The sequence below is a fragment of the Chanos chanos genome, chromosome 4 (genome assembly GCF_902362185.1).
Source record: "Chanos chanos chromosome 4, fChaCha1.1, whole genome shotgun sequence".
In the NCBI taxonomy this organism is placed as follows: Eukaryota; Metazoa; Chordata; class Actinopteri; order Gonorynchiformes; family Chanidae; genus Chanos; species Chanos chanos.
Window position 1 is genome coordinate 29,763,725 of NC_044498.1, and position 25,763 is coordinate 29,789,487.

The 25,763-nt window shown below is 39.4% G+C and overlaps 2 protein-coding genes across 3 annotated transcripts in view; one reads left to right on the top strand and one right to left on the bottom strand.

The window, feature by feature from the left end:
• Positions 1-3,514: 3,514 nt before the first annotated feature.
• Positions 3,515-5,196, top strand: cox5b2 (cytochrome c oxidase subunit 5B2). Its single transcript, XM_030771121.1, has 4 exons — positions 3,515-3,687; positions 4,311-4,381; positions 4,488-4,587; positions 4,967-5,196. Exons 1-4 carry the CDS (start codon positions 3,588-3,590, stop codon positions 5,077-5,079), a joined length of 384 nt encoding a protein of 127 aa, XP_030626981.1. The 5' UTR covers positions 3,515-3,587; the 3' UTR covers positions 5,080-5,196.
• A 3,159-nt stretch (positions 5,197-8,355) lies between these two features.
• The window catches only part of herc4 (HECT and RLD domain containing E3 ubiquitin protein ligase 4), a 35,781-nt gene continuing 18,373 nt past the window's right edge, over positions 8,356-25,763 (bottom strand). Inside the window, exons 13-24 of one of the 2 annotated variants that reach the window (XM_030771115.1) lie at positions 24,474-24,663; positions 22,834-23,006; positions 22,352-22,471; positions 22,017-22,115; positions 21,495-21,668; positions 21,081-21,224; positions 19,090-19,256; positions 18,744-18,810; positions 13,821-13,903; positions 12,925-13,108; positions 9,365-9,467; positions 8,356-8,854 (exon numbers count right to left, since the gene is read on the bottom strand). In XM_030771115.1, coding sequence (XP_030626975.1) covers positions 8,646-8,854; positions 9,365-9,467; positions 12,925-13,108; positions 13,821-13,903; positions 18,744-18,810; positions 19,090-19,256; positions 21,081-21,224; positions 21,495-21,668; positions 22,017-22,115; positions 22,352-22,471; positions 22,834-23,006; positions 24,474-24,663 — 1,713 coding nt within the window. In that variant the 3' untranslated portion in view covers positions 8,356-8,645. Of the gene's footprint in view, positions 8,855-9,364; positions 9,468-12,924; positions 13,109-13,820; positions 13,904-18,743; positions 18,811-19,089; positions 19,257-21,080; positions 21,225-21,494; positions 21,669-22,016; positions 22,116-22,351; positions 22,472-22,833; positions 23,007-24,473; positions 24,664-25,763 lie in introns of those variants that run through there. The other variant, XR_004025236.1, reaches the window with a different exon arrangement.

The window sequence follows — 25,763 nt, forward strand, 5'->3', positions numbered from 1 at the left end:
CTATGACTCTGTGAGTAGTATTCATTCCAGGTTTAGATTTGCTGTGAGTGTCATTTTTCTTCTTTTTTTGAAAACCACAGCTTTTCTGTCGGTTGTACATTTGTTGTGTTCTTAATTCAAAGATTAGTTCTTCATTCATTAAGTAATACATTGGATGGATTTATCATGTTGATTTGTTTACTTCTGTGAAGCACATTGTGATATACTAATTTTTCTCAATTTCCAGCTGTGTTTCTGTACAGAATATTAAGACTTTCATGTGGACAACATCTGTAAACAAACAAAAAAAACAAAAAAACAGTTCTGTTAGGACAGAAGAGATGAACAATACAGGCCAGCTTTGTAAAACCTTATGAGATGCTTCTGTGGAAGACTTCAGATATGAAAAATTATTATTAACCGTATCATGCAAAGAAAGCAAAGACATTTTAAACGGAATTAATGACATAACATTTGTAAACCATAGGTTAAAAATGTTCCAGGGAACAGCTCCCTCCCCAAACTCAAACACACCCACACACCCACACTTCTAAATGCTGAAGTGTCTCGTGAGACATGCAGTGTATCCTACATATACAGTCAAACCGAATCATGTTACTGGACTGAATTTCTTAAGGAAAGGTAACAACAGGGTAAGAAATCAGACTGAGGTCCAGCAGTAGAAATGGCAGCAATAGCTTGATCTTCATGCCATAATGAGGATTTATATGAGAACTTAGATAAAAAAGAGAAAAGCTTGATCCTGGGTTGACCCTGGAGAAGTTTTTGGAGTCGGTAAGAAATTCTGTGTTTCGTGGTACAACACATCACACACACACACAAGTAGTCAAGTCACTTTTATTTATATAACACACTTAAAAACAACAGGAGTTGGCCCAAAGTGCTTTCCAGTTGAGGCAGAATAATTATCAATAAAAGTGGATAAAAGGAATAAATAGCATGTATAAAAGCAGGACTAAGAGCATAAAATAAATTTAAAGTAAAATAAAATAAAAGCACAAAAACAGAAAGAAATACCAGATAGAAAACAGAAACTAAATAACTAAGGTAAAACTAAGATAAAACAGATGAGTGAAAGATCATGAGTGAAAGGTATCAAAATCAAAGTGGTAAAATAAGAAATTAAAGAGACTGAAATAAAACCAAGAATAGATCAGAACGCAGAGTAGGAAAATAAAGAATAAATTAAATTAAAAATAAGCGTTAAAAATAAATTAAGAGTGGACTTGACAGAAACCTTTGGGGCAACCTCAGACTGAACTAAAAGCAAGAGAAAAAAGGTGAGTCTTTAATCTTGATTTAACATTGTCAGTGGTAGAGCACGACCTAACGTGAGATGGGAGACTATTCCAGAGCCTAGGGGTAGCAATAGAAAAAAGCCCGGTCACCTTTGGTTTTGAGGCGTGAGTGGGGGACTGAGAGGAGTTGTTGTGAGGATGACCTAAGAGATCTAGGGGGTAGAATATGGAATCAGCAGATCGGTGATGTATTGTGGAGCTAATCCATTAAGAGCTTTAAAAACAAATAGTAAAATTTTAAAATGTAGATAAAATAAAAACAATTCCCCAGGTAAATTTGAGCTGTCACTTAACGTCGAGGAATGCGCGGATGACGTCATCCTCAGTCATATCTGAGAGCACGCGCATCGCTACAGTGATAGGGCGGGAACCCTCGAGAAGTCCAGCATTTGGAAGGGTTAGGATAAAATGTGAAATGAATTTTGGTAAATCTCATAGTGGAGAGATGAATGTGGAAAATTCGAGAAAAAAATTGTGTGAAATGCAGGTTTGCGCTTCTGAAATTAATTTTAAAAACGTAGGAAAAAGCTGGCTAATCGTTTTGATATCTCTTACAATTACAATGAAGATTACAGTTATGACAGGAATGGCTATGGGGTTAATATGTCAGATTTTTTTTTAAGTTGATCTTTATACTCTTGTTTTGTGGCCCTTAATGTGCTATGGGAAGGTTGGGAGAGGAGGGGAGGGAGGTTCTTCTTTCTTGTTTGTGCGAGTGATTGTTAAAATGTTTCCATTAACATCCAAAATAAAGTTATTAAAAATATGTCAGAATTGTTGAAATGATATTTTTACAGTTACAAACTCATGTCTCGCACTTTTGATTCATATCCTAGAATTAAAAGTCAGAAACTCGCAAATAGGCCTATTAGGCTATGTAATGACTTAGTCGCCTACCTCACAGTGAAATCTCAGGATATGATTGAACAGGCCACTAGTGATTTCATTTCCTCGTCAGTAATTCGAAATCACGACCTATACTGTAACCCAAGAATTCTACGTATTATACCGGAGCACAGCTACTACCTGGATAAAGAGCGCGAGGCCTGTACACACTCATAACTAAATGATGGCCTGTGCTAAATAACGGTCTTAATTGGAGAATCGGAGAGCTATTAAATTTGTTGCAGCGGCATGTGGGTGTAATTTACATGAGCCCACCTATTTGCACCCAATGCATTGCATGCGAGCCTGTGTAACTGAGCGCAAAATTCATTAAAGAATTGTTGGATGGTGCTTAAAGACACACATGAAGCTTTGATTTAGTGTTATGGTTTTGCCAGTACTCACCTGACTTTCATTTATAATCGTTGATACTCAACGCATTTCTGTACGGCTATTAGGCCTAATTGTTGTCATGGCACCATAATTAATTACACATTCCCTGGTCCCATCTAGCGAGCATGTCGGGATATGAACATTACACAACATCAATTAGAGATGTAGTGGCCAACATGAATTGACTAATTTCATAATTTCGAGGTAACCTGTTAAGTTTAAGTTTAATTTTGAAACTATAATGAGTGAATTTTGGACATTATAATTATGAACCACTATATTGCTTTGCGAGACACCAGTGATTGTGAGTAATCTGAACTGGGCGCCACCAAACTGCAAAACGCAGTCATTTGAACTTTTACCAGTTTTACCGAGAACTATTTTAAATAATTACTGTATACAAATTGTATAGTGATGTCCGATATGTTTATTTCTTTAACTGCATATTTCCCTCTTTACAGACACACACACACACACCTGTGATCATGAGTTCCACTGTCTCATCAGTGTCCGTGTCCGTGAGTGACCAAACTCTAAATTCTGTAGAATACAGCTGTCAACATGGGATTCAGGGTTCCGTTTTCATCCTTCATCAAACCTGACATTCCAAAACTCCAATGACCCACACTCCTCTTCCAATTTAAAAGAAAAACAGTCGTCTCACATAAACTGAATGACCACAAACAGTGCATGATAAAAGTAAGACCTGATAACGAATTATTTACATAACTATTAACATGAACAAACTTACATATACAGTATATTTTAAAAAAGTACATAGCCTAGTTTATAATATATTTAAAGTCTTAAAATAATTCATAACATTCATAAACGCTGCTTCTCTGTGGAGCTCTTTGTCAACTCATTGGTCAAAACTTTGACTACAACTTCGCTCTATGAGTGGTGTCCTCCAATCGTGTGGCTCGGTTTATGCACTGCTGAGGTCATTTCAGTTCCAAGGGTTGCTTGTGGTCCTTCGCCTGAAGAAGGGAAAGTTATAAAGCAGAAACTATGGCAAGCAGACTATTTCTCCGAACATGTAGCTTAACTTTGCGGGCACGACAAAACATTTCGATGAAAGTACAGCCTCGGGTCTTTGCCAGTGGAAGAGGTAAGAAGTCAAACGTAGCCTATTCTATAAAAAGCAAATCAAACATTGTAATATTAAGCTTTATAGTTGCGATTTGGGGGCATGTGTTCATCAAAAATAGATGACAGAATGGAATTTTATCATAGAATCGTGCAACTCTAAGTACATAACATGTACTTAGTCGCACCAAAGTATTGCGCACATGCTGCGATAACGAAACAGTACGTATAATAAGACTGTTTTTTCTAAGTATAACCATTTTCCAGTTGCCTCATTCGCATTTACCGATTTATGTAAATATTCAAACGTTTTAAATTCGGTTGTATCGACGACACAATTTCCAGCATTTTTCGGGGAATAGCAGTTAATTAAAAGCAAAACCAAGGTCATATCAATATTATAGTCATGGAAGGACGTTAAATAGGTCCTCCCTTTTTGGCAAACAGCACAAGACACCTTGCCAACTCTGTCTTGACATGGCGAACAGCGGGGAGGTCATTTGAGGTTGCTGTCGTGCGTTTCAACGCGTACGCAGCCCCAACAAGGAAATCGGTCAAGCTATTACTAAAGTTTTTGTGTCAACAGTATCAGTTCTGACTGCATTTGCAGTACGTCGCTAAAGGGATGGGCCTGTTTGTCAACAGGTATTCCAACTGATGATGAGCAGGCCGCGGGGTTAGAGCGACGCATTTTGCAGGCGCTGAAAAAGGGACAGGTAAACAGTCCGTTACTTTTTACTTGTCCAACGGTCGCTTAATTCTACTACTGTTTTCAGTAACATAGCTCATTGTTGGACTTCTTCCTTTTCTCTCGATGCGCAGGATCCATACAGCATATTTAAACCAAAGCTGTATGCGGGAACCAAAGAGGACCCTCACATTGTCCCTGGAATTAGCAACAAACGGCTGGTCGGCTGTCTCTGTAAGACACGCACTGTCTCATAGCGGCTCTGTTTTAAGGACAAGGTCAAAGGGAAAGAGTAATTCATAGCAGTTAATCTAATGTTAATCTAAATTAATCTAGTTTTAAGAGTGTCCAGTTTAAAAAAGACAACACATTTAATCACCTAAAATCTTAGATTAGAATTATTCAGCTCTGACATTTGATTGATCCAACAGATTTTTGTTTCTTCAACTATAGCCAATAAAAATCAAGATACCCAAATAAACAAAAATACATTACTATGTTCTCAGATTCAACCTAAACCTAAAGTGCTAAAAAAAAACCCTTCTAATCTCACACAGCTGAACAGTTTGCTGCTGATATGTAGGTAACATGCAGTGTTTGCCTTTGTTTCAAGGTGAGGAGGACAACACTGCTATTGTGTGGTTCTGGCTTCATGAGGGAAACCCCCAGCGCTGCCCCTCCTGTGGTTCACACTACAAACTCATCCATCATAAACTGCCCCACTGAACAACTGCAGCAGGGACAGGATGTCCCACTATGATTAAGCCCTCTCATCCAGGTCTACTGTAAACCAGTGTGCATGTATTAATCATACTATTCAATAAAGCATATATACACAAAAAATGTTTGTTTTTCAGACAGTATACACAGTAGACTGTTTTATCTGTTACGTAGATTGTTCTATCAGTTAAATACTACTGTGTGGTGACCTGTAAGTCACAATCAGTTGCAATACATTTTTACCAGTATTACTTTGTTAAGCTCTATTTACAGAGTGCTTTTTACAGTGGATATTTTCTCAAGGAAAACCATCCTGAAATTATAAATATGAAGTAAAGCCTTTAAATGAAATTTAATTTAAAAAGAAGGTAGGGTGTTCTTCATCAGCTGGAGGTCAGTTTAGTAGGTTAAAGATTTCCTTTATTAACTGGGAATGAGCAAGCAGGTGTAGAGGTACTGCTCAGTTTGTGTAAAGTGTCTAGGGTAGAGCTGGATCTGGAATGTCATGTGTGAATAAACATAGAGGATTAGCAACCATAGGAGAAGATTTCTCAAGGTGGAAGTGGTTTGGTAAATGTGGGGTAAACCTAGTAATTCTGAGGCATATATGTACATGGGAAAGCCATGAGGCTGCAGGGCAGGGCTTGGATCAGATAGATAGGTAGGTAGCCATACCATCAAAAGGCAGAACTTGCTAACAACACTGATCACATTAGACCAAGACACACTGATTGACAAGGTCACCAGATCTGGTCCCTACATCTACGCTCTCCATTGCCCTCTGCTTGTTTAAATGAAGGGCTTCACTAGCACTAGCACTACCTTAAGCCTATTTACATATAATAATTTAAAGACTTTCAGAGTACCTGACTCTGGGACATTTGGCTGAGAGCTGTTTTGTAGACTGAGATTTATACAGGAGCATGGTCCACTGCTTATCGCTGTGCTCATTATTCAAATAAAGACTTAACACCATTTGAGAGGCAGGTGCTGGTGGACTGTAAATGTCTGAGAGAACCAGAGCCAGAACTTTGGCATAATTATGACACAATCAAGGCCCAATGTAGTCATCTCTGATCTCATCACTCATTTAAACAGAACTACCAGTTTTCCTTAAGATGAAAAAAAGTCAAACTGATATGGTGAAAACACAAGACCACAAACCATTACTTTCCTGAAATTGAGACAATTTATTTGTAACTTTCAGTGTCTCCTGACTTTTGATAGAGCAATGTACTATTAGCTGAGTTTAAGTTATTTCTTTTCAAATTTCCTACTTCACACCCACAACAGGATTATGGCTGAGAAAGAAAACATGAAAATTTCAATGCCTGTCTATGAAGTTTGTGTAATTCTAATTAAGGCTTACAGCCATGACAAATCAATCCAAAAATCCCTCTATGTCCTTAAATCACATTTTTCATCAGTTGACTAATAAGACTGTTTTAAGTTATGCACAGTGCTTGTTTCATGCTAGCTCAGTTTACAAAAAAAAGACATGCTTTGACATTTTAAAAGTGTATTCATATACATATAAACAACAGATCTGTGAACAGTAACTAATGGCAGTTTGTGAAATCAAATTCTAAAAAAAGAAAAAAAAATCCTTGGAACCGACGAGCTAAAAATACAGGTGACTCTCCTGCATTCCTTCTGTAGGGGGCACTATATCAAGAGGTCACAGTTTATCATCTTTAATTATTATCTTCATCGTAAGACATTACTGACCAAAATTATATTTCACTGACATGAAGAAAAGATACTGAACACTTTAAGTTTCTTGAAATACAGCATGTCAAAGTTGTGGAACAGGGCTTGGCGGCCATTTTTCCTGTCTGTAAAACAGTGCCTCAGTCTTGCAGTTTACCAGTTTAAGGGTCAAACAAAAACATATGAATATATGACTATCAAAATGAGTCAGGCTTTTTTTTGGTGCCCTGAGCACATGATTGACTGTCTGCTAAGCTCTGCCCGTTAAAATGCCTCTCAGCGTTGACCTGAGTTTTCACTGAGAGTTAGCAAACGGCAATAATTATGAAAATGAACGTGCTGCTCTTCCAAAACTGTCCCATCAAAGCTGAATGATTATTACTCACTGATTCATACAGGATGAAACAAGCACTGAGTGAATGGATGTGCATTTAGCTCATTTAAATCCAGCATTGGTAGGAAAACTACCATAAATGAGAATGATTCAGAAAATCAATTTAAAGGTTATCCTAAGCTTTAGAATCTCTGGCGCAGAAACTCACGAACAGACACCCAAAGAACCTTAAACTTTATGGAAGCATCCACTAAGTCAGGGGTGGGCAAATCCAGTCCTGGAGGGCCATGGTCCTGCTGTTTTTCTTGTCAACCAACTAAATACAGTCTCTGATACCCCTTTTCCACTGCCGCGGTGCCGGTGCCCGATCGAGCACCGGCACCCGCGCTTTTCCACTGACAAAATACTGGTGCCGGAGCCGAAAACTGGCACCGGCACGGCACCACAGAAATGCTGGTCCCAAAGTTGGAACCGCTGACGTCAGAGGCTATGCAAATAACAACCACGCGAAAACCAATCAGTTCAGCGTTTGATACATGACGTTCTTTAGAGAGGCGGGAGTAACAAAAAACGTCTGACCAAGTAGCGGTAGGCTAAAGGATATTTGTAGCATGAAAATATGTATATGATTAAAAGATGCATGAGTAACAATTTGTGTCTACATCAATACGGGCTGTTGTTTACATGTTACATGAACGTAGTCGGACCCAGAGTGGTAGAAAAAGACACTCTCTCTCTCAGCTCTGGCTGGTGCAATTAAACCACTTCATGCAGACCTTCATTTAAACACTCGTTTTAACTTTTGAGCTAGGTGACAGACTTACTATTTTCATGAATTTTGCCCCCAGAGCGAAAAGTTCTGGGACAAAATTCGTGAGGTGTTTCGCTGTGTGGAAGCCTAGCGTAAAAGTAAATTTATAAAGAGCAAGCAATGCGTTCTGTCCGACATCATATTTTCCCCACGGAAATTACCCAAACTTTCGCTATGTAGCGTTCGGTTCCCAAACCAGTGGAAATGCAGGCCGGTTCTCAAAAGGCACCGAGGCAGCACTGGCTCCGCACCGGCACCGCACCGGCACGGGCACGGGCACGGGCACCAGCACCAGCACCAGCACCAGCACCGTCGTAGTGGAAAAGAGACATGATTGGCTGAAGAGCATGCACACCTGTTTTAAAGTGAAAATCAACAGGTAGCTAAGAGGTGAAAACAAAAACCGGCAGGACATTGGCCCTCCAGGACTGGATTTGCCCACCCCTGCACTAAATGCATGTCTCCCTGTTGGAGGCACTGGTACTGATCCTAGCATATTATTGGCCAAAACTCAAATGCCTGAGAGCAAAACTGACTCTCAGGCACTTGAGTGGTAACCAGGCAGAGTTTAGCAAAGGGTCGATTCCATAACCAAAATTCATACAGTCAAGTTCTTGGCTGAACCAAACCTAAAACGTTTTAATACTTGTACGCATTGCACTGGCAGTCCGTGGTTAAGATGTAGTTTCAGTACTTTTTCCCAGCACTGAAGGGGCCTTAAGCCAGATTGAAGCCCTGGTTGTGGCCTATGGCCTGCAGGAGCTTCTCTCGTAGTACCTCACGGCTGCTGTATTTGGGCAGGTCCAGCAGGTTGAAGCAGGTGTGGGCCACTGGGAGGTAATGCTCACCTCCACCTGTGGGCTGTATGACCAAAGCCAAGCTCTTCATACCCAGGATAGGGATACGGTCACTCCCAGTAAGGAACACTGTAGTGACAACATACAACAACACAATACAAAAAAATAGTTACACCATAGTTAATCACAACCTTAACCCCAGCATTAATAACCACAATTAAGCAGCCACAGGTTAATACCGTAGTAAGCATCACATGCAATGCATGATGACAGAGACCAAGACGGAACGAAAAGGAATACTGGAGAAAAAATTTTAAAAAATGTTGACATTCTCTAGCAGAGGGGCCAGAAAATTCACTAATGATTGTTTACAGCTTCAAAAGTTGTTGGACATTTCAGTTAAAATCATCCAGTTTCCCTGATCCTAACACTGACACGGATCTTTCAGATGACCAGGGTCATGACAAGCATGACATTCTCTCTTAGTCCAGAGAGCATGTTTTGGCCTGGGACACTCCCTCTCCCGTGAAACTTCTCTCTGTTATACTACACACATGTGGTAAGTCAGGCTGGGGTGCCTCTGTAGACTAAGACTGTTCAGTAGAATACATGGAGGCTTCCACAGAGCCTGCTACTTACAAAGAAACTGTTTTTTCTGCTCCAGAGACAGTTCATGGAAAACCTCCCAGAAGAACTGGATTGTGGGATGATCTGCAGAGTACTCCCCCTTATATTCTGTGCTCTGAGGAAGATCCCAGACAACAGATATGAATCATCACACAGAACAAATATGAACAAACCGATGCACATACGCCCTGCAGGACTGACTTATGCAATAACTAAACCTCTTTGTCTCTTTATGTCCCAATTACTGCTACAGCTCCATATGAACAGTTTATGATAAAAGGGTTTATCCTATATTTAGAAATACAAATATAAATTATGTATATATATATATAAATATATATATATATATATATATATATATATATCTCCGATTCCATAACGGAGCCATTACTTAGCAACTGAATTAGCACGTGTTCAATGACGCAGCCTCGTAAGTATGGCGACCGTAAAGCCAAAGCTTCAGGACCTTCCCGTATCCTTAAGGTCCTCTGTTTGGGAATGTTTTGGTTTCCCAGTGAATTACAGTAGCAATGGGCAAAGGCAAGTGGATGAGACGAAGGCAATGTGCCGGCATTATTAAACTGAAAGCGGGTATGTTGCTGGCAGTATGTCGAACAGTCTCATTTGAGACGGCATCATCCAAATGTGAAAAGTTTGTGGAAGTTTATAAGTTTACAAGTAAGTGCATATTAAATGAAAGTAAATTTCATGTTTTGCGTGTCTTTTTTCATTGTAACGAAACCGTACCGACTTCAAAACAGAGGTATGTACCAAACCGTGACTTTGGCGTATCGTTACACCCCTAATAGTATCAGATTTGAACCATTAGTATAAAAGCATCAGAGTTGGTGCGCACAGTTATTATGCAAGTCGTCTTTAATCAGAGCATGGGAAGAGGCAGTGACCTTTTTTCAGAAGAGTAAAATTGTGGATTGCCCATCACAAGGAAAAGAAAACCAGTGAAATTACAAGGTACCCCAATGCAATCAACGAACAAAAGATACTTGCATGTGATAGAGTGGCATAAAGAATAGGGCCATTTATAATTTTTCCAGAATCAGGCAAGAGACAGTTAGGAATTCATTAGTGAAAAGCAAGACTATTTTTGATTTTGGTAGAAACAGCTTGGTCTACCAGATGCCAGGTGCTTTCAGAGCATTGGTATGGTACAAAAAGCCAAGTCCAATAAAGAACAGCACCAAAGACATGTGAAATGGGCAGAAATCTATTTGTAGAACTAGAGTGGTGCTTGAAAGTTTGTGACCCCTTTAGAATTTTCTATATGTCTGCATAGATATGACCTAAACATCATCAGATTTTCACACAAGTCCTAAATATTCCAATATTACATATCTGTGAGTGGCAAAACTATGTGAACCTTTGCTTTCAGTATCTGGTGTGACCCTCTTGTGCAGCAATAACTGCAGCTAAACGTTTCCGGTAACTGTTGATCAGTCCTACACATCAGCTTGGAGGAATTTTAGCCCATTCCTCCGTACAGAACAGCTTCAACTCTGGGACGCTGGTGGATTTCCTCACGTCAACTACTTGCTTCAGGTCCTTCCACAACATTGCTATAGGATTAAGGTCAGGACTTTGACTTGGCCATTCCAAAACATTAACTTTGTTCTTCTTTAACCATTCTTTGGTAGAAAGACTTGTGTGCTTCGGGTCATCCTCTTTGGTCATGACCCAAGTTCTCTTGACTCAGTTCACGGACAGATGTCCTGACATTTTCCTTTAGAATTTGCTGGTCTAATTCAGAATTCATTGTTCCATCAATGATGGCAGGTCGTCCTAACCCAGATGCAGCAAAACAAGCCCAAACCATGATACTACCACGACTATGTTTCACAGATGTGATAAGGTTCTTATGCTGGAATGCAGTGTTTTCCTTTCTCCATACATAATGCTTCTCATTTAAACCAAAAAGTTCCATTTTGCTCTCATCCATCCACAAAACATTTTTCGAATAGCCTTCTGGCTTGTCCACGTGATCTTTAGCAAGCAGCAGATGGGCCGCAACATTCTTTTTGGAGAGCTGTGGCTTTTTCCTTGCAACCCTGCTATGCACACCAGTGTTTTTTTAGTGTTATTCTGATAGTGGACTCATGAACACTAACATTAGCAAATGTGACAGAGGCCTTTAAAAGTTACCCTGGGTTCCATTGTGACCTCACAGACTACTACATGTCTTACTCGTTGAGTGATCTTTGTTGGTCGACCACTCCTGGGTAGGGAATTTCCTCCATTTGTACACAATCTGTCTGACTGTGGATTGGTGGAGTCCAAACTCTTTAGAGACAGTTTTGTAACCTTCTCCAGCCTGATGAGCATCAACAACTCTTTTTCGGAGGCCCTCAGAAATCTCCTTTGTTTGTGCCACTTCCACAAACGTGTTGCAAAGATCCCTGTCCTTTAAATAAAACAGGGTGCCCACTCACACCTGACAGATATGTAATATTGGATCATTTTACTCAGTAAATAAATGACCAAGTATAACATTTTTGTCTCATTTGTTTAATTGGGTTCTCTTTATCTACTTTTATGACTTGTGTGAAAATCTGGTAATGCTTTCACTGGTAACAGTGGGAAGCCAACTGTTTTCAAGGTCGAACTGAAGTGAGATCTGAGACATCTTCAACAGCCCCAACTAAGGTGTCTGACACACTAGTTATCCTTTTTTTATTTTATTACTTCTGACAGCGACTTACACCAGCATTAACAGCTAATGTTTATTTCCATCCCTGTTCACACTTTTCCAATGAGTTAATCTCACTGTCATCTCACCAGATGAAAAATACACGCAGCAAACATGCTATCTACTGTTACAGAGCCATGAGGACAACAGTGTGCACACAGCCATAAAGACAACAGTGTGCACATAGGGCAGTGTTTTAGTAACTCAGTTCTATACTTCCTGACATAAAAAATGGCATTACAGGTCATGAAGTCTCAGATTACAGGAGACAAACTGTCTGCATACGTGCATTTTCAGTGCCTCAGCTATCTGTTGAAGGGATGCCAATAACACAATGGTGTTTCAAATCCTGCAACTGTATTCACTGTGAATTCTTTTCATCAGCATTCAAGACATGAGTGGAAAACAGTGATCGAACGAGGAGTTAGAGTCACTGGCCTGACATGTTGTGGGGAGATGAAAATGTATACGGCTGTGTGCAGGGCTCCTGCACGTATGGGGTAAATGTGAGTCAGACTGTTGGTCTTTTGCTTTGTACTCCACCTTCCGACACACCTTCTCACCCATCACCTTCTGGTTAGGGAAGCTTTAACAGTCTTTCAAATGGAGCTTTCACAACTACCATGGAAGAGGTGTCTATGCGTGTGTGTGAGACAACAGATAAGACCAGTTCAGTACTGTGAATGAAACATCTATACATTGACCTCACACTCAACAAAATGTCAGACAAGTGTTTTATTATAACGATTCTAACGTCTGTCAGGCAGGGTGATGAGTGTCTACAGTGTGGGTGGGTGTGTGTTTGTGTAAGTGTGTGTGTTTTATTATAATGATTCTAATGTCTGTGAGGCTGGGTGATGAGTGTCATTACCTTCTCCAGCTCCTTCCAGTCATAATTGGTGTTGCCAATGACCATGGCTTGCAGTTCATTTGGCTGAAAGAGGCCCAGAACCTTCCCGCCACACACTTTATGAAAGCCTGAGTAGAACGCCTCAAACATGGGGGCAACAGACGCGTTGAAAATGTAGTTAACGTAAGCATTCACAAAATCCTGCCTAGGGAAAAGATTAACACATGTTAACTAGCATGCAAACTAATGGCAGACTATTCTATGTCCTCTAAATGTTTCTGTTAAACAAGCTCAAAACTGCCTGCTACATACCTTACATTTGTTAAACCCTACAGGACTTTAACTTAGAGAGATAACCAGGCACTTTGAGAGTCAAATGTAACTTAAAACAGAGGGATCTGCCCATACATGTGTTTCCACTAGAACTGTGGGAGTGTCTTCCTGTTGTCAAATGGCCAAATGTGCATTAATTATCTCTGTTACCTTTCTTGTTTCACAAAACCACATACCATGTGACATAGGACACATTACTGGGTTTGTGTTTGGCCAGAGTATATACGTATGAACTGTTTATAAATTTCATTTTAATTACGATGAATTTTACTGTTTGCCCAGTAAACAAAGATAAATCAGCTGGTCCCTGTGTTAGAACAGTTTGTCATCCAGAAAACCGATATGATGAGTGGTGCAAAGAGCTAAGTTTAGTAAGCCGAACTTCCAAATGGGAAAGTGTGTCCAAACTTTTGACTGTTACTGCGAGTTTAGCTGAACTAACTCAGGGGAATTTCCACCTGGGGATTCAACACGACACATGTTTTAATGACTCCTCAGAAAGAGCTGCCGACTGCCAGGCTATGAAGTGTAATGAAACAAAAAGGAAACAGAGCAGGATAAATGAAAAGGTAACAGTGCTGTACTTGTTTGAGTTGTTCACACTGATGTCCATGCCATTTGGGATCAGCTCTTGGACCTCTGTGGCTCCAAAATTTTCCATGGTGATCTAAAGCAGACATCAAGCACATGGCACAAAGAATAAAACTCGGAAAGATAGTCTGCTAGATTTCATCTAGGGCTGGGCGAATATAGTCGATGTATCGCGGCTTGTTCTATGTTTGATATAATAACTAACTATATCATGAACGTCGAGTACAAACTGTCACGTAATCTTTTTTAAGCCGCCGACAGGAGACACACTTCAGTGTCTCGCTTCTCCCTCTCCTATGACCCTCTCCCTCTCACAGACACAAACCGAAAAAACTAAAATAATCTGGAATCTAACCGGAGGAGCTGGAAGTGTGAGCAAAAATGTCCGAATCAGTCCACTTGGATTCTAGACTTTATTCTACCAGCCCCCTAGTACAAACTCTGTTTTGTCTTCGCTTGGGTACATGTGTGAATAGAGCGGATTATACTCCGGAGTATGCACAGCAAGCAAGTGGGCGTGTTGATGCCGTTTCTAACACGCGACTGGCGCGAAACCGGAAGAATACAAACATCCGAGGCTGAAGAAGAAGGGTCATTTACATGAAGATGCTAGCGAAAATGTCTAACTGGAGAGACGATGAGATTCGGGAACTCTGTTGGTAAGGGTCGAAGCCGAAATCGTCAGACTAAAGTCGGTACGCATTTTTCGATATGTTGTAAACAAAACACTGAGATTTTCGCAGAGTACTTTTTGCGTCATGTCCTGCCTCCTGCACACTCTACCCAGGTGTCACCCCTCGACTAAACCAAACGGAGTATTTCGTGAGAACGAAGGTGAGAGGGTGTGTGACACAGACTATCTGCTGTTGTATGCTGCATGTGTGAAAGGGCAACGTCGGACATAATGCAGACCTGGGCAGTTATGGTCCGTAGTGCATATGTGAAAACGGCTATACATACGTCACACACACTTGCCCGCCCATCCAGACCTCGTGTGTGTGTGTGAGACGTATGTAGGCGAGACGCGTATTTTCGTATCTGGAGAGAACAGAGCAAGAGCCAGGAGAGAACGAAAGGAGTGAGGCGCCAAAGCAGGTTTATACGTGTTGAGTCCTTAAACAGTAAAAGAAGATGGAGGCAGACGAATTGATTCTGGAAAGAAACAGCACTGGATCCATCGTCTGACAGTGGTTTGGGCATCATAAGGAAGATGTTGAGTAAATACTGTTTTGTTAAATTTAACTTGGTTGTGATTTCCCGCTCTTTTGCATCCAAGTTTAAAATTGTTCCAATAGAAACCACTAATGAATATGAACAATGTTTTAATGCAGACGTAGGCTGTGTTCACATGTACCGTCTTTTTTGAAGCTGTCAGTGTCTGTTTTACATTTAATTCTATGAAGTAGACCGTGTTTTCAAAAACGTCCTGAGCGTTTTTAACACCGTCGCTGGCGTGTTTTTCTGCAGCTCAGGGCGTTTTTTTTTTCTTTCAGTTGAAAAAAGTTCAAACACCCTACGTCAAACAGTTGATTGGTTCTAGAATTGAGGGTACATTTTGTGTTTCCAAAAAAAAAAAACCCTTTATTGAATCAGCTTTGAATAATAATACTACTTATATTAAACTTTCACTAATAATAATTCTTGCTGTATAAATTGTGTATTTTAGGCACAATTTATACATAAAATATCAACTAAATGACTATCACACCCATATTATTGACTATTTTCTGTATAATATGTCAAGGTGGCGCAGTAGGTAGCGCTGTCTCGGGTTCTATTCCCGGCCACGCGGCCAGGGTCCTTTCTGTGTGGAGTTCGCATGTCCCTGTGTCTGCGTGGGTTTCCGCCCACAGTCCGAGGAACTGGAGATGCTGAATTGCCCCTGGGTATGAATGTGTGTGTGAGTGTGTTTATGTGTCTGCCCTGCGATGGACTGGCAGCCTGTCCAGGGTGTTTCCCTGCCTTTCGTGCTATGAGCACGACCCTAATTAGAGAGTGAGTGTACAATATGCAATTTCATTGATATATATATTTTGCGTCTGTCCCAATGTTCTCATCAACTCTGTTACCTCTGTTATAAAACCACATAAAAACCCGAAATAGTTCTAATAAAAAGCACGTGACCTGCACCCACTGATGTTGCTTCTTCTGGGGGGGAACATCTGGAAGGCAGTGAGGTATGTAATGCCTCTTCTCTCATTATTCTGTGCAAAATGTTGAGGATACACCAACAGTACATTAATTATTTGTCAAATCTGTTATTGTGATATTGCACTGAATCTCATTCAATTTTTGAAAAGCGATAATATGAAAATCCATGAAATTCTGTTTTTAGACATGTGGTATCTGGTGTGATGGTTAGCACATGAAGTTAAGGCATAAAATGGTAAATGTCAACTCTGTTCCCTTTAACTCTGTTAATGGTAACAATAACAGCTGACAATGAATAACAAATGTTTCCAATTACATTTAAGCATTTTGCATTATTTGAAATTTATTATGGATTCTGGGTCTTTTTAATGTAAAGGGTACATGTGTGGTATACCATTCCAGGTTAGAGAAATTGATTCATTTCTGCTCTAGGTAGATGAAGCTGTCAGCAGCAGAATGGCAACGTCAATACAGGGCACTGCGAGATGCTGACCCTGTAAGGAGGGCAGCATATTTGCAAAAAGACAGAAATGGATGGCACAAAAGGAGAAACACAAGGCAGACAAGCAGAGTTGCCGATCTGGGTAAAAGGGAGCAAAGGCACAAGCGTAGGTATTGGAGAGAGGCACAGTGGAGGTGTAGAGCAAGAAGGCAGCAGTTTGTAGAGATGTCACCACCACAAAGTCCTGAACTAGACCCTGAACCACCGATGTCCAGGTTAGATTAGTGCATGGTTAGATGAGTCTATAGGTCCATGAGTCTGTAATTTTTCTATATAGGGTAACTATATAGTAAGTCATAGGCAGGTTGAGAAAAATGTAGTTCTTTGTTAGGATTGTCAACATGATAGTATGTAACTGAACTGTTTCTGCCAAGGTGTTCTGTCTTAAAGGTACACGCCATAACTTATGCATGGTTTGTTTACACATTTTAATTGAAGGTGCACTATGTAACATTTTTAGAGACAATTTTGCTTACGTAGTCCTATATTCTTGAACTGAAGGACTTCTAGATGGAAAATGTGCTCTTTTTGTTCTCACCCCACCATAACTCAAATTACAAGTCTGTTTTGCTCTAATGTTTACAAATACAATTGCAAACATACGGCTTTAAACTACATCTAAAACTTGTGTTAGCTCTTGCAAACTGCTATTCCTTGTATCAACAGCTCTGTCTCTTTGTTTGTTTAAATGGCCGTAAAAAAGTTGCATAGTGCACCTTTCATAATAAATATCAATTTTTAAAAAAATATAACTTATTGTTAAGGATTAAGGAGTGTGCCTTTTAGTCAACTGCCCATGTTCTAAGTAAGCTGAAAAATATTGAAAATGAAATAGGCTACTTAAATCAATTTGAATTTAAATTTGATTTTATCGTTTCAGACAAAGAAGGTCAGGACGAAGAAAAATAAAACGACAGAACTCCAAATTATACAGACAAATTCAAAAATTAAAGGTTTTGCTGAAAAAGAAAACAACCGCTGTCTGAAAATATGTTTTGAGAGCCGTTTTATTTTCCAGGGGGTATTCCAGAAAGGGGGTTTAGTGAAAACTCTGAATTAACTCAGAGCAAGTTGTAAAATTCCTAATAGAAGAGCCCTATAGCTTTGTTTTGCTAGGAGAATGAAACCATAGGGCTCTTCTATTAGGAGATTTACTACCTAGTCTCAGTTAACTAAGAGTTTTCACTAAACCCCCTTTCTGGAATACCCCCCAGATCAGAAATGCATAAGAGACATGCACTTTTTATTCAAGTTCATGAAAGATCTGTAATTCAGATGTATTTGTTAGGATTATATCACTCTTTTTAAACCATTTAAAAATGGTTTTAAAAGTTTTTGAGTCAGACAGAAACTGTTGTTGTTTTTGGTCTTTTAACTACGGACGCGCAACTCTGTTAAGCTGTTTTCACATGTGAGCTATGGACTATTTCCGCAGAATCAGGTTCGGATTTTGTCCAAAGTTGCCCTTTCGCACATGTCGCAAACAACAGGAGACTGTCCATGTCAGACGTGATCTCACCGACTTGAAATACTCTGTTTGGTTTTTCTATACTTCAAATGTACCCGCAGTTCTGGAATGGGCCACTTGTTTGACAGCTGACCAGTCACAAGCTGAATAGTGGGACCTGTCATTTCCCATAGCAACCACCAAAAATAGAGAAGGTAGCGGTGGAGAGGTTAATTGTGCTAGTTTCTGAGCACAGTGAACTGTATGACATGAAAGTTAAACTGTATCATAACATTCATCATAAAGAGGCTGTCTGGAGTCTAATTGGACAGATACTAAGATTTTCTTGTAAGTTTGTGTTTACTGCTTGTCGTTAGGAAAACTAGCCTGTTAGCTAGTAGCTGATGTTATGGCAACAAAAGACACTCTCAACTGTTTTTTGGAACAAACGCTGCCAGCATTTTTTCTACCTGAAAAAATGGTCTGGCCATGGTTTTTCATCAGAAAAAGACGCTACGTGTGAACACACCCTATATGTTGCAGGGACTACTAGAATCATCATACTGGTGTAACTGTATACATCAAAAGGTTAAATTGAGCATTTATCAAGTGCTTTAAAGGAGATTTCAAGAATCAAAATATATATATGTTGTGTATTGTGATATAGACTAAAAATATCGCAATATTATTTATAGGCTATATCACCCAGCCCTAATTTCATCCATGCCTGGGGTTAGATTATTAGGGTTAGATTAGATTTCTTATTAGGGCAGTCAGTGTGTGAAGATGTTTTTGTTCTGTAATTTCCTTCCTTACTGTGAAATTCAGGCAAAACGTGTGTTCCACATCATCCTCTGTATAATTCAGTAAATGTTCCAGGTTTCTGTAACACAGAGGAGAAAACATCATTGCTCCACATATTTAAAGCCTGGTCGAGTCTCATTCACAGATCATGCAACACCTACTCTCTTTGTATCTAAGCTCTCTGCACCCTCAGAATCTCTGTGATTAGAAATTTTCCATACTAGCACAGATGTCTTTGGCTCATGAAGAATGAGTGACCAATCAGACACAGCTTACACTACCATCTACCAATATGCTCACCTATTATATTGGAAAATCTGTCCAATGATCTCCTATGAAGCCCAACCCAATAACTAACCTTCCTACTTCAGGCATCAGCTCCTTTAAGTCCTCCAGTCCCACATTCTTCTTCAGTAGCTTCTTATACAGGGCCACAGGGAAATGCAGATCCACAATGGTGAAATTATAGATGGCTAAGCCGCAAATCACACCAACCAGGTGAAACAAGTCAATGTCTTCGAATGTCTGTAACAGACAGGTGACAACACTTAGATCAAAAGGTGCAGGCCATTTGTTGGTACTTCGAATTGTGACGGCTACAGCAAGGGGCGGAGCGCTCTCCTACAGAGCCCCACAGTTATGGAACAGCCTAGTGTTCGAGACTCAGACACAGTCTCTGTGTTTAAGTCAAGGCTGAAAACATGTCTGTTTAGCCAAGCCTTTTGCTAACAGCTCTTTACAAGGTAAAGGAGCAGATCTGGAGGGCTCTTGGGCATAGAGTGTTTGGTGAACTGGGATGTTCGGATGTCCCCCCCCCCAAACACATTCACTCAGGTTTGTTGACGGTGGAGTGGGTGGCTGCTTTGTGTCCCAGAGTGTTCTCATGTCCGTATTACCTTCTAGCTCTCCTTTTTACCTATGCTGTAATAGCTAGTCATGCCCGAGTCCCTGCCTGCACTCGGCGCACGATGCACATTGTCCCTTAACCATTATGTGGAAATGAACATATCTAACAAATGTCTCTCTCTCTGTCGAGCCACACATGCTACTCCTGAGATACCAGTGATCCTGACTCCTCCTGTCCTCTGGACCGATCCTTCCTGGTGTTCTCATCTTTCATCCCCCTGTCAGCCTCCTGTCAGCATCGCCATCCCCTTTGATTGTGATCTGATTGTATTCACTTGAAATTGTAATTGTCCGCTTGGTCAGCACCTATTGCACACCTGTCTGACCAGGAAGGGATCTCCTCTCTTTGTGGTCCTTCTCAAGATTTCTCCCATTTTTTTTCCTGTTACAACTGTGTTTTTGGTGAGTTTTTTCTTGCCTGCAATGAGGATTAAGTCAGGAAGTGCTGTCCTGTTTTGTTGTGGGCAGATAAAGCCCTTTGAGACTGCAAACAATGATATTGGGCTCTAAATAAACTTGAAACTTGAAACTTTGTTGCTGCATTATTCTTTGAAATGATTCCGTTTACTAATTTATAATATACTGAACAAGTTATCACATTATATGCCTGCAGAAAGGCCTTTCATCAGTTTTGCTGTATTATTAACATATTACTAAACATTTAGCTTTTTCTCTTATTCATCCATAATGGTATTGGCATTACATACATTTCTCTAATTAGCACTTTTATATGCAGCACTAATGTTCTGGCAGTGCAGTGTGGAGGCATGCAGGGATATCTGCTCAAACAGAGCTTCTTGTGGATTGAATTTTAATTTAATTTCATATGGGTTCTCTGTATTTGAATTTACCATGATCACAATCAACTTGCTGCACATAAACCTGCCATTTTAGAATACAATAACATGACCAGTACTGAAACGTCATTTTAGAATGCGATAACATGACCAGTACTGAAATGTCATTTTAGAATGCAATAGGATGACCAGCACTGAAATGTCATTTTAGAATGCAATAACATGACCAGTACCGAAATGTCATTTTAGAATGCAATAGGATGACCAGCACTGAAATGTCATTTTAGAATGCAATAACATGACCAGTACCGAAATGTCATTTTAGAATGCAATAGGATGACTAGTACTGAAATGAGAGCCATTTTCATTTACCCTTGAGCACATCACCCACAGACAGAAAAAGATTCGCTGGAGCATTTTATTTTCTGCAACATTAACTGCTGTTACAGGTGTTCTGAGCAAACATTCAGCCTTTTACTACGGCATCAGAGCACCTGTTCTTCCAATGATTTACAGAATGCATAAGCTGTGAGAATTTGAGTTTTAAAACAGACATACCACTCTGACTTTACATGTAATTAACATAAACCGTCAGCTGTCACTCACTCCCAGGCATAGTCACATAACTTTTGAGTGTACAGCGTACCTTGTTTGAAAACCATATGAGCCTGGAGTCCTCGTAATATCTGAACATGCCATATTTGGGGTCCAGTAACTCTTTCATGATTAAGAGGAAGAACTCCTTACGAACTCCACCTGCATCCACAGCCTCTTCTCCAACAAAAATAACCTGGAAAATATAAAACAGACTTGTCAGCAAAAGTACTTCAAACTGTAACCAGAGAGACATTGTAATCTACCCACACTGTATGTGGGCAGATATTTCAGTACATTTATCTCAGTTGTCAGAATTATCCAAATGCATACATTCACTTGAACACTCTGGGACAACACTGAACAGATTTACTGTACGTTTTGTGTTCAAAATGCTGTGATTAAGTTGTGTGAGGTACTGGTTATGGCAAGTCTTCACAAATGCCAAAGTGGAGGGCACACTCACCTTCAGAGGTTTCTTGTAGTCAACGTTTTTTGATTTTCTCAAAACCTCCATGGTGTCGCCAACAATGTTTTCTCTGCGTACGATGAGAATAAGGCAGGGGTTGACTGAATCCACCACTCCGCTGGCCGTCAGTAAAGACGTGATATTCTGTCTCTGGGCCTGGTCTACTGCAATCTGAGACAAGACATCAAGGGAGTTTATGTTACCTGCTAGTTTTTAGAAATCTACAAAATCAAATTCAGTTATATAAAAATATATAAATACACAAAATAAACATGTAGTACTTAATATAAATATTATACAATACACTTTCTTTCATTTTCTATTGTAATAATCTACCTTGAGCACCTCTGAATCACATTTACCCACATGGGAAACTTTTACTGAAATTATTATTTCTGAAACTCCAATCATGAGGAAGACAGGGTTCAATCATGAGCATAACAGTATGATGATGTCTCCTATAAAAATATGGAATATGAACAAAAACAAAACAAAATTAAACAGAGAGGGTCAAGTCACCTGCATCTGAATCGCAGCATCTGTCTGAAGAAGAGTGGTCTTTGCTTGTGCATCAAAGACAAACGGGTATTTACATAAGGTCACCTGGTTTTCTATGACCTGTGTGGGGGAAAAATATTAGATTAGGGTACATAATATAAAGATTTTAGATGACAGAACATGGCATCTGTTTGAATGTCTATACTGCCCGTCTTATTTCTGGTTTCTGGGTTAGCATGTGTTCAGTGAGTTCAGTGATGCTGGGGGACACACATGCTGCGGTATGCACTAATAAGGTCATATATGAATGTATGACTGTGTTCCAATGAGACGGAGTAGTTTTAGACAGAACTTACCAAGGCGAACATCTGCTGCTGGATCCACATAACGTAATCATTCCTGATGTCAATTAGCTCGTCCAGCTCATGGATATAAAACTTGTCATATGGGATAATTTGGCTAGAACGCTCATTCACCTGGAATATCAATGTCATCGTCATTAAAATATAAACAAGTAAGGGTAGAAGCTTGTACTGAGGGATATGTTAGAGATACTTTATTGTGGTATATGTTGGAGATATTTGTTGGCAGTATTGGACTGAGTTGTATCATTCTGCTCAGCCAGGCTATCTGACTCTTCTACAATGTAACCCAATTCTTGATTTAAAAATTCCAGATTCTTACTATCTAAGCTGAATAAGAGCAAGATAAGATGAATAAGATTCCCTCAAGATAATTAGTGATATTTGACACGACAGGAGAAGATAATAGCTTGTCAAAGCATTGTGTACATCAACTAAGTAATATCAAATAGACAAAAAACAATATTAGTACTCACTGAATGTAGGGCCTCGAGGAGTTTAAGAGATGTGTGCAGGAAACATGTAAAGACCCTCTGTTCAGGAAGGGGAATGCCAACCTTCTGCATCTTGAGTAAGCAAACAACAACATCCTTATAAAGCTCCACAATCCTCTGGAACCCAGTGGGATCTAGTCGCGACCACCAATTACCTGGAAGAACAACGTTGCATCCAGCCAACAGAAACCTTGTGATCCAAATGGTTTCAACACCAACAATATCAGTCAATAAAACTGAATGGCAATTTTGGCACTCAATTTAAAAACAAAACAAAACAAAAAATGGATTCCACTGGGCACAAAAGTTGTACAGACAGCCCCAATTTTCATATTTTTTCAAAGCTCCTGAAAGAAGGTATGTTGTTCTGTTCTATCTGAAAAATTGTTGCGCATATCTATACTTAAAAAAAAACAAAAAAACAGTCAGTTATGCTATGTGGAGCACCCCTTTCATGTTGATTACTGCACCCAAAAGCAATACTTAAAATTTGTATTTCTGTCATTAAGCATCATTTTTTTATTTGGAGAAACTGCCTGTGTACTGAGGGTGCATGGCAATGTGATTATTCTTGTTAGTTTTCAGAATTTTGTAGTTTACTTCACTGACGTTTTGTAGTTTTCATCAAAACTATTGACATTACTATTTTAAAGAAACTTGAAACCAAACATTATCAGTAAAATAAACCCTCACCTTCTTAATATAATATTTCATTGTTTTGTGTATTCAACTCTGAAAACACTGTCTTAGAAGGTGTGATTAAATGTCCACAAAAAATATCTTAGGTCTAATTACTGGACACTCTACTAGTACTGTAGTCACAGATAAGTGGGAGAGCATCTAAGTACATTCTACCAGAAATGACAAAAGTCACTAAAAAAAAGAAAAATGAAAAATCAAATTTGATCTGTTGTTATGAACACCTGCCAGTCCCACAGGTCAAATCTCATCCATGTCTTGGGACTTCTCTGGATTCTCTTTTCTTTTATGTGAAAGTTTTGTAGAGAGCCCCTAACAGATGTTTAATAGTGCTTTGAATATTTTTAATGTACTCCTCCAGCCAATTTCACCATACTCATGCAGAAAATTTAATCCATGAAAAATGTTTTTCTTAGTCCCTGTAACATGGCAAAAACAGTGACAAGTTATAAGCTGACATCGTAATGTATTCACAGTTGTCTTTTTTATGGCATCCCAGTTTAACTTTTTAGTGATGGAATCCAAATGAACTGCTTGTGATAACATAAAACAATAGAACAATGAAATTACAGTGCCATGTCTTGTCATTGTAAATGAAATCTACCTAGCAAACTACCCAGGCCCACTGTTGGTACAATGGGCAAGCTTCTGACTAGTACTTATGTGGGCTAATTTGTTGTTATGTGGGGTTATTTAGATAAAAGGTTACAGAGAAAAACACATGTAACATGCAAACAATCTACATATTTTTAACCACATTATATATTTTGCTATTTTGTTTTATTTGTGTACTTATTTTTTACTTTAGGTACAATCACTTTGTGTACCAGATAGAAAATACACCTCTACAACTTCTATTGAATTTCACTGAATTTCAACCAGCTGTACTTGTTAAATATAGAAAACATGAGAGGGACACTCACCAAGCACCTTAAGTGGAGCATCTTTCAGGCTTATGACTGCTTTGGCAAAAGGAATGGCCAGGGTGACATATGTGTTGGGATCCCTGAAGAGAGGACACTCAGGTAGTGTGAGGTATAATCTTAGAGCCTCAACATCTCCAGGAGAGCTGCTCAATCTGGGAATCAGGTTCTTCTCCAAACTGGCAGCAACCTAGCAGATGTTGTTGGACAATGATAATCACAACTGGGTAAAGTACTAAAAATTCCACAAATCCAAAAGTGTTACTGCTGACCTTTTATGTCAGAAATATTTGAGGGTGTGTGTGACATCTGAGCCCAAAATGGCTTCGCAGAATAAGTGAAATATGTTTTAACCTGTTTAAACAGCCTTGTTTTTATCCATGTTGCATTTTGAATGCTGCCTTCATGTTTAAAGTTAAAGCTATGACGATAAATTCAACTGGCCCCTGAAGTAGGGTTCAATCAACAATGAGACACATGACAGGGCACGGCACCAGGGCACGGCACAGAGATTTACTTTAGATAAACTATGACTTTTGAGGCCAATTCCACATTTGTTTCTGAAACATCCGTGGGGCAAAACTGTTCATGACATGTTTTGCATTTTCAAATTAATACAGCTTCCCGCAGGTGTCTTAACTTTTATTTTATTCTGCCTATATGGAGCCCAATCAAATCTAAGCATGTTGCTGTTTGAATGACACTGTACTGTATCTTTTTGTCAGAGCAAGTTTATATGCGCCATTTTGAAAACTGATCTCTCATGCCTGAGAGCACTCCTGATCAACAATTTAACTACATAATTCATTGAAAATTTGACCACATAATTTACTGAAAATGTATCTGTGCAATTTTCTGGTCTCAATGTCTTATCTTTGAGTGCCATATTCAACAGCTAAGCAACAGTATGAAAATCCTCCAAGGGTAAAAGTATACAAGTAAATTTGAGTTATTTGTTAAATCTTATACAAATATGATTTCTAATAAGTTTATGCATATTCATTCAGTGTTCTATATGCCAGGCAAGGCAAAAGGCTGACAGAATACTGATTTCATAAATCACAGCTAAATCTAGATGGAGAGATCACTGCCTTTTAAAATATTGGGTAAAAAAAACCCAGAACGAAATGTTCATCAACTCTAAGCCAAGCCTACAGCAATTACAACAGTCTTTCAGGTTGTCATGGGTGTGAATATGACATTTGTAGCTGATACAAAGCCTTTTGGTGATACATTACAGTATTGAGGTCTTATTTAGTAAAGGAAGTATTGTAGATTAGGCTGATTACT

Coding starts and splice junctions, on each gene's coding strand:
- cox5b2 (XM_030771121.1), top strand. CDS start 3,588: ATGGCAAGCAGACTATTTCTCCGAACATGTAGCTTAACTTTGCGGGCA. Junction 3,688..4,310: donor GGTCTTTGCCAGTGGAAGAG/GTAAGAAGTCAA, acceptor GTTTGTCAACAG/GTATTCCAACTGATGATGAG. Junction 4,588..4,966: donor ACGGCTGGTCGGCTGTCTCT/GTAAGACACGCA, acceptor CTTTGTTTCAAG/GTGAGGAGGACAACACTGCT.